At 39.4% G+C, this 9,191-nt stretch overlaps 1 protein-coding gene across 1 annotated transcript in view; it reads right to left on the reverse strand.

Moving 5' to 3' along the window:
• Nucleotides 1-7,576, reverse strand: part of LOC103376192 (protein arginine N-methyltransferase 3-like) — a gene marked incomplete at its 3' end in the record, with an annotated part of 30,470 nt that extends 22,894 nt beyond the window's left edge. The window contains exons 1-7 of the mRNA XM_008306562.1: nucleotides 7,525-7,576; nucleotides 7,163-7,289; nucleotides 5,470-5,552; nucleotides 5,335-5,384; nucleotides 4,972-5,077; nucleotides 2,797-2,950; nucleotides 2,139-2,280 (exon numbers count right to left, since the gene is read on the reverse strand). Of these exons, the coding sequence (XP_008304784.1) occupies nucleotides 2,139-2,280; nucleotides 2,797-2,950; nucleotides 4,972-5,077; nucleotides 5,335-5,384; nucleotides 5,470-5,552; nucleotides 7,163-7,289; nucleotides 7,525-7,546 (684 nt within the window). The remainder of the gene's footprint in view (nucleotides 1-2,138; nucleotides 2,281-2,796; nucleotides 2,951-4,971; nucleotides 5,078-5,334; nucleotides 5,385-5,469; nucleotides 5,553-7,162; nucleotides 7,290-7,524) is intronic.
• Nucleotides 7,577-9,191: the final 1,615 nt, after the last annotated feature.

The raw sequence follows: 9,191 nt of genomic DNA on the forward strand, positions 1-9,191 counted from the left end.
TTTGTAAGATATTTGCAAAAAAAAAAGAACATTTTTCAACATTTGCAGTTTTGGATGTGACAACCAAAGAGTCATTTCTCTCTGATGGAACAGCTTCAATACTTTTATTATTCATCTATGAGGGAACCATTAAGACCAGTAAATTTATGCTTTATCACAATTTTACACAAACCAACATCCACAACACATAAATGTATTGCAGCCAGAGTGCACCAAAACAATGTCCTGCCTCTTTTTTTCCCCCATCAAGTGAGAAAACACTGTTTACAGATTGCATAATATACTGAAATTTATTCACTTTTTTAAAGCACTAAATGATCCAATCATCACTAAAGCAAATGTCAAGCAAGACGGCCAATAAAAGCAGATAATCAGAGTTGTCCTATTGGCATTTCAGACGTGCTTATTGATTCAAGCTGTAAACTCGTGCATGAAAAGATTCCACCTTAAAAGTTTCCGGTAGCTGCCGCCGGCCTTTGAGCAGCACAGAGGATTAACTAACGTTCCTGTCTAGTCTATATGTTTAGCAGTAAGGATGGAAAGGCAGCAAAATATTCTTTCTATGGATATTATTTTAAAGCAGTTGAAAAGGTCATAATAACACAATAAAAATGACTTATTTAAAGCGTTTATTTATGCCTGTTTAGCTCATTCATCACTATTAATGCTGGACTACATCAGCGTCGGACTCCAAAGTCGGGCTAATTTATTTTTAAAAATGGCTTAATTAGACTGTTGGCTCACTGTCTGCCATTGGACTGGTGACAAGATACGGAGGCATGATCTTTTAGAGGAGGAGTTTTAAAATGCTCTTTTTGTACATAAATTAGATGCAACATGGTAAACTACTCATGAAGTCAGTCTGATTGTTATTCAGTCATAGTTGAATAATGTAGCTGAACTAAAACAAGCCACAACCTCACTGGCACATGTCTAAAGTGAACTTTAGTTTTTAAACAAACAGCATCACACCCTGACAACAACATATTGGTCAAATTTAGTTATTGATGCTAGTTTAGGATGCTTTAGGAGTTTTTTTCCCACATCATGAAGTGATTTTCCAAAAAAATAAACACACCAGCTACGGCATCATTAAAAATCTGACGTGTGAGGAGCTAAAATACAGACACTTTTCCAAGATGCAACTTCAAAATAAATATAGTTTCCTTCTGGTTATAATAAATCTTCGATGAGGCTTACAGACTTATGGATCAGGCAGTGCTTACAAGGTTTGACCTGCAGATCAAACACTTACATTTTACTGTAAACTGAAGGCTGCAAATAAAAGTTCAGCTCTGGCAGGTAGAAAATGTACTGACCTGAAGCCGAAATTTCTGCACAAAAATATGTTTAAAAATAAAATTATTCAGCCTCAATTTGAACAGCAAAAGTCTTGACCAAAAACCAAAGCTGATGGAAAGTAAAGCAGGTGTACTTCATCGTAAAGATTTTATTTGTTTAATAAACTTGTACCGTCAGTAATGAATTAAAGATTCATTTTATTTGTAAGAAACTAACATCTAACTGAGAGAACTCAGAAGCCACGTCACTCTGTTTTAAATGTTTTCTTTCGTGCACAGACTGCGTCATAGGTGATGCGCTTCACGCCGACCCGTCACACTCTTGACCACATTCTACCGCAAAGCCTCCGTCACGTGTTGTCGGCCCCCTCCGGAGGCTCTGATGGAGTTTTTACAGCCTGACGCACACACACATGACGCAAAACTTAACAACGCTAAGCACCAATCAGGACGGCCGACAAGGAACAAGTCTGAGCACTGCGGTGAGTAGAAGAGGAAAGGGTGGAGAGAGGGAGAGAGAGCGGAACCGCACACACACCCATCAGCTTGCTGACACTTTCAGGTTTAAGGAGTGTAAAAATTAATTTCCGGGTTTCGACCATCCGTGCGCTGTTTCACATGAGCGCCTACTGCTGACTTGTCACTTTTGAGAAAAATGAAAAAAGATGATCACTTTCATTTACATCAGAGTCTTCCAGCCGCTGATGAACCTGCCTTCACTTTGTAGATACTTCTGCGGAAAACGACTCACAAGACTGTAACGAAAGCTGCAGATCTGCTCAGTGTGTGTGTGTGTGTGTGTGTGTGTGTGTGTGTGTGTGTTTTTACAACTCAGACCTTCAGCATCTCCTCGTGGATGCCGTAATGTCCGTAGGAGCTAAAGTAGGCCTCGTCCTCGTCCTCGCGGAGCTCGGCCACGGTCCCCAGGTTGCCAGGTTTGCTCGTTTCTGCATTCAGCACCAAGCCCTGAGCCAGCAGCCTGAAAGAACACCAGACAGAGCTGCGGTTAACTTCTTATATTAGGACGTAGGACGAAAGCAGCGACCAGAAAGTAGAAAGCACACACAGCCTTCACGCAGGACGAAGCAGTAAATGGAGGAGATGGGAGGCATTCATCTTTCTAACTCTCTTCCACATCCCCCCCTCCTCCCCATCCTCACTCTTTCTGTAATTTTCCCTTATTGCCCCCTACCTACCTCCCCTCCTCACTTTAACCTCCAATGCTGCAGTGGAATTTTCCCTTCCCTTTTTTCTTTTTTATCTTTCCCCTTCCTCCAAACTTCTTCCACAAGGTACTCTAGTTAATGTTTCTGCAATACCGAGTTCACTGTGTCCCCCTGCTGGCCCCGGGAGGGTAATGCAGGAGCAAATCCTCACACTATGTACAGTAGGAGCTCTCAAGAACAGAAAAATTAAGAAAAAAATCAATCCAGCGTTGATGAAAAATAGTTGTCCTGTTAGTTCATTTCTTGCCAATCACTAACAAGTGACTAACTTGAGTTTGTGCAGGTCGTCCATGGCTCTGGCCAGCGCCTCCTCTGAACGACAAGCTCTTTCCTCGGCAGCCTGAGCCCTGCGCACCAATGCATCATGGGGCTGAGGTCCAGACGACGAGCACGACCCCTCGCTGCTACAGAGCTCCTCCGGGTCTGATGGAAACACAGAGGGGGAGACGTTTATATTTTAAAAAGCAGCTTTTTTTGTGGGTAAAATTAAAAGATCTGGAATGCAGTGAAGTGAAATGAATCCTCCTACTTTCTGTAATTCAGTCGTTGGAGAAGTTTTAAAAGTCTCCAGTGGGTTTTAACAAAATGCAACCAATAAAAATCAGTCAGGCCTGTAGCTAGCAATAACTAACATACAAGAATGGGAGCTGCTTTAGTTTGGTGTTTGTTTTATTCCTGTAAAGACAGAAAACATTCACTTTTTGTACAAGTGATACAGCAAAGCACAGAGCAAGTGCACGGTCCAAATATCAATGGAGCATTATCAGTCAACACCATCTCGAGTCCTCTGTGGTCTGACTCGTAGCACAGCTACTGAAACATCCAGGAGATGTAATCACAAAAAGAAGAACGTCAGAGGATTAAAAGAAAACTGTTAATGTTGTGAAAACTGTGAAATGACAATCAAGTACTTTCCTTTCACTTCAGTAGTAAACTTAGGGCAGATTTATTCTTTGGTTTCTTTAAATGTTTAACATATGTGGGCCGTTCACGGAGCAGACAGTCTGTGGAAAGTATCTGTTTATTGTCTCTTGTTTTGATTCTGTTGCATCTTTAGTTTCTGGATTCAGCACAACGATGTGAAACTTCCACATCTTTCTCTGAGCTTGTGTATGATGTGTAAGTTAACACGAACAGACTGAAGCACGCTCTTTAAGGGATAAAGTAAAGCAACCACCATCTGATGCTGGCTAAATAGATGCAGACAAGGTTGTCATCTTCTGCAGACTGCTAGTTTAACCACCTAAACTCCAAGCAGTTTCTGGGCATTTTCTGCTCCTCTCACATTCTTCACTGCAATATAAAGTCCTGAACCTCTATGAAAACAAAACCAATAGAAGCAGAGAGAACACAAAAATGTCTTTTGAGCAGTATGACACAATTATAGTGCCACAAATCATTAAAAAAAAGCAAAGTTTTAATTTCATTCATTTCTGGATGTAAACAATACTTAACAAAAATAATGTGACTCAACATACCATAGATATTTTACTACTTACATTTTTAATTCGCTTCCGTAGCATCATCTATATGCTCTGTGAGCCAAAAACTCCCTGAATATTTGCCACATAACCGATCACTAATGTCTTTTTGTTGCATCAACAGGTACAAAATATTTAGATTTTTACAGAATCTTATCAACACGAACAGTGATTTATTTATTTATTTTTTAAATCAGACATAAAGAATGAAGTGATATTGATAAAACAGGATTTTAAACTTTGATTGGGTTAAGTTTCCCAATCGAATGTCACACCACAGATTTGTAGTTCAAGACTAGGGCCACCAGAAATTTTAAACTCCAACAATTCTCTGTGTGTGTTCAGTTTCTGGCTCTGATAAATGGTGTACTATGGGCAGTTTTATAAAGATAACCCACCAGTAGCTATTGGGCTTCAGAGGGAAGTTTAAATTTAAAAAACACATGGACACCTCATCACCCATTTCTGTCAAAAAGGGTCTACTTTCACATTTGCTTAGTTGATCTACACGTGCACAGATGCACCACCTCGGCGCTGCTCTCACATCTGGTGCAGCCGGTTTTATTGATTACAGTGGAAGCCGAGTGATGCACCAGCCGCTCGGCTAATGGTCCACATATGTTACATGCTCAGTGTAGCCATGGAGAAATACTGGAGAACAGCATGGAAGAATCATGGGTCATCCCATTTGATCTTCCAGCATCCTTATTGCTCCTCTGTTAGAACATGTTAGAAAATGTGCCATATTTTTGTTGGTGATCTTGTAGCGTTAGACGTCACATTAGCAGATTCTTCACTGGATCGAACATCAATACAGCAGTCAGATAAAAAACTGGACTGTATTTACTTATAAGGCGTCAGTGAGCTAAGACAGTCTAACATTGCAGACATATCTGTTTATATTGCTACTCAGGAATTAAAAGCTAAAATCTGTGAACATAGAACTTGTAGGATTTTGTGTACCTGTTTGCAGCAGCGGGTCGTCCTGTAGAACAGGTCGCAGGAAGTCTTCGCTCTCCCACGGCAACGGAGCATCCGGCAGCCCAGTTAGACAGGATGCATCACATTTCTGTACACAAGAATATACGTACAAAACATTATATCAGCTCTATTTTACTTGTAAAAAAAAAAAAGCTTAAAGCTGTAATGCAATCACTTGGCTGTCTTTCAGCTGATATTTTCTGATGTTTTTTTGTATAACATATCAACAGTCTGCACTATTTACAACATGTGATATATTAAGATATTACAGAGTACGTAAAGGGTGTGAATATTAGCTACATCACATTTTAGCATTAAGTTTAATCTCATTTATACACTACTTACCGTTGAACGTATGAAGTTGATCATTTTTATGTAACCGTAGTCGTCTAAACCTAATCAGAAAAGAAGGATGAGTCATTTCAACAAAACTGAATAATGGTTCTGGTTCTTCTGTAAAGACAACCACTTCCTACTTACTGTGTTTTCTTATTACGTCTACAAGGTTGACCTGGTGCTCAGCTGTGCAGTGCTGCAGGGTCTCTGCTACGGAGCTCAGCGACCTGAGGGGAAGGACACAGGAAGGACAGCTGTTTAAAAATAAAATATTACATTATATATATAAAGAAAGCGCTTATAACCAGAAATTGATGCTGAAATCGATTAACTGGTGCATAAAAATTTACCAGAATGCAGGAATGTAAGTGTTCAACACACAGTTTCCTGGAGACGAGCGTCCAGTCTCCTGCCTGATGTGTCCACCACAAAATTCAAACTAAATCTGTGTCTGAAACACCATCCAAGCTCCATGGACTGAGTTTAACAACAGCTTAGGAAATGGTTTTATCTATTGAGGGCTACATAGAATATGAATATTCAGCTTAGTTTGAAACCTTTTTGGCTCTGCCACAAACTCCAGACGTTTTTATGTCATAACCATATAGAACGTGATGGTTGTAAACCTGTTATTGACCTGAGCATAACTACACATTCTCTGTGGGGGTCGTGTCTCCCCAACTAATACAAACACTGAACTAACTATTAAAGTAGAAAACATGTTCGATATGTCCTCCTGTTATGAACCCTGTCGATAGAGTTTTCTGTTGTTATTTCTATTTATTTCCATGAATTAAGGAAAACTTAAGCGTATGACACCCCCTTACGATTATACACTTGGTTGCACCCATTAAGCGACAGCAACCCAGTCCCAAAGCTTTAGCTCTGTACTGTAGGTCCACACGGTCTCCACTGGTTCCTTAACAGCAGAACTCTGCATATTCCTGCTCCTAAAAACTAACGGAACAGAGAGCAACTTCATGTGGAGCCTCAGAGAGAGCAGACAGTGCTGCACATTACAACCCGCATGCAGCTCATAGATATATTACAGGCAGTAAAGTTACATTCTACAATGAGCAGCACTTTTCTTCACATTTCTGCACCAAGTTTGATCCATAATACAGAGTTCAATCGCCTCAGTTTGTGTGTCTTCAGTCAGCAGATGTGCTCACACACAGACGTCTGCAACACCACAAATCAACAGTGATGTAGTTGGTTTGTTTTACTCCTCCCTCACATCATCAGCTGTCTACTACACTTATTTAACGTGCAGTTTGTCACGCTGACGGACCTGGACATGTCTGTCAAAACACAGCCGTTAATGTGTATCAGGCAGATATGAAGCATGTTAAATTAATTTCTGAAACAACAAGGTCACGTTAGTATATAATAAAAACATTAGCACATACTAAAGTCCCATACAGGACACATTCTTTCCTCTGACTAGAATAAAAACCTGCAGCATCACACAGCACCAGAAACAACAAGCGCTTGATTAACATGGCATCTGATGGTAAATTATGTTCTGTGTTTTTCTGCACACTCAAAATCCAGTTGTTATACACACATTCCAGGTTTTTTACAGCAAAAACTACTCGTTCTAAAGGTTTTCTGGATGAATCCTGAGCTCCATTAGAGCTGTCAGGGCACCTTTTTATTAGGATTAGCTATTTTCATGCACACAAGAACACTTCAGTGATAAAGTTTGAAAACTTTTACACAGTTTATGTCTCTGTTACTGACTCAAATGAATGAAGGGGGCTGAATACAAGGAGGTACCAGCTGACTCTGGTTGTATACATCTGAGTTTCCTGTGTTCAGTGAGTGACAACCTCACCTGTCACAGAACAGACAGGTAACCGGCTGACTGTCCTCCTCCTCCATCCACTGCCACTGCTCTCCATCATCCTCGTTGTCTTCCTCATCAGAGAGCTCAGGCATGTCCTCTGGAGCTCCATCACAGTCTGTCAACAGGAAACCCAATCATTACAGCTGAATGGAGCTACTTTGGCAGCTAATTACACTCCTAGCATGAACGTTGCAGCCGTTATACAGCCGCTAACGCATTGTTTAACGCGAATAAAGACTAAATTCATGACTTTGATCCACCACAGGAATCACAGCGAGACAAAATAAGCGTCTTCGTTTCTGAAAAGCTGCAGTTTTGAGGGTTTCGTTTTAATATTTACAAAAACTCACGTGCGTCTGTGTACTCTGCCATGATGCCGCTTTGGTTTCAGAAGACTTCCTGGTTACGTCGGGTGACGTAAATAAGGGGCGGGATCGAGTCAGAAGATGCACTTCCGGCTGATCACCACCAGATGTCGCCAAAGTTTAGTTCATGACACAATTCGATTTAATTCAATGTGCTTTATTGGCATTAACGTCAGTTTAACAATATTGCTACAAATTAAGGGTGATGCGATTAAAAATTAATGAATAAATAAAAGAAAAAAAATCGTGGAATGAAGAAATAATAAATCAAAACGGACAAAAGAAAAATATTTTAAAATATTTCTATATTTTTATTTTAGATACTTTTAAATAATCAAACTTCTGCTCAGCCATCTCGCTTTTTATAACATAAAATATGAATATTTATAAAAATTTTAGCACTTTTTTTCTTTCAGTAACATTTGAGGCTATATTTGAAAAACAATATCTCAGGAATTAAAAAAGAAAGAAGCCTGAAATTTTCAGTTATTTCTCATCATGCCACTGAGTTTGAATTTTGTTGTCGTTACCAAGTCTTTCATATTATAATCTGAATATCTGTGGGACCTTTTAAAATAGATGATTTGGCTGTTGGAGCATTGTTGTTTTATGTTCAGAAAAAAATCGGATGAAAATAACTATTTTGAATTTGTCATGATTTAGAGTCACTTGTAAGATCAACTTGAGAGGAGTTAATGCTGCCAGTTTCTCATCTGTCCATGCTTGAAGTCTTGTAACCAGCTGTTGAGTCTGAAAATAAGTTCACGCCATTATTTATAGTCTTTGTTGTCAGTGTGGACTCCCACTGGATCCTGAATGTACATGCAGAACATAGCATACAGAAGCAAAACACACTGATAGATACCAAACACATTTTTTGTACAAGAGGAAACTCGTCTAATAAAAGCGTATGGAGATTAAATTTACAGATTGGTCATTCAGCACTTCAGGCATGAGCAACATAAGTTAAGAACAGAAGTTTCTAAAATATATTTTTAATACCATAGGTTTCCAATACATAAAAATAAATAGGCTACAACTCACCTGTTGAAACACACTTTAGTGACCCAGACTCTGTTTCTGAACTCTGAGCAGTAAGAGGCAGACCAACACAGCTGCACCTCATTCTGATTAATTGCTGCAAAGATGGTAGCATCCATGCTGCAGAAAGAAGAGAATGCTGCAGGTTTTTCAGAATATCAGAGGTATGTTCTCCTGCTTAATGTCACTTTTGAACAAAAGCGCATTCATACAGGACCTACTTGCTTATTATGATTTGTATGTGGAAGAGAGAAAAGTGTGTTTTACTTCAAAGAAAAAAGAACCATAAAAGGAAGCAATGTTTGCAACATACATGTTTTGTTTCATATACTGATTGCAAATGAGGAGACGGGCAATAAAAAATACATTTTCTTGTGTAATTCACTCATGTGTAATACTGTGGTTTGTTTTGGAGTAAATCTGAAGAAAACTTACACCTTACTTGTAAAATATAAGACTTTAACTCCCAGTTGACCTGCATATATGTGTGTACCCAACATTCTAAAGCTCAGGGAAATGAATCTTTGACTTATTCCACAAGACTTTTTGCCATAACAGACAGGTGTTCCTACTGATCCCCTGTTTAAGTGTGACAGGGAGAGACTGTGTAA

Source organism: Stegastes partitus, unplaced genomic scaffold (genome assembly GCF_000690725.1).
Source record: "Stegastes partitus isolate 25-593 unplaced genomic scaffold, Stegastes_partitus-1.0.2 Scaffold3702, whole genome shotgun sequence".
NCBI classification, from domain to species: Eukaryota; Metazoa; Chordata; class Actinopteri; family Pomacentridae; genus Stegastes; species Stegastes partitus.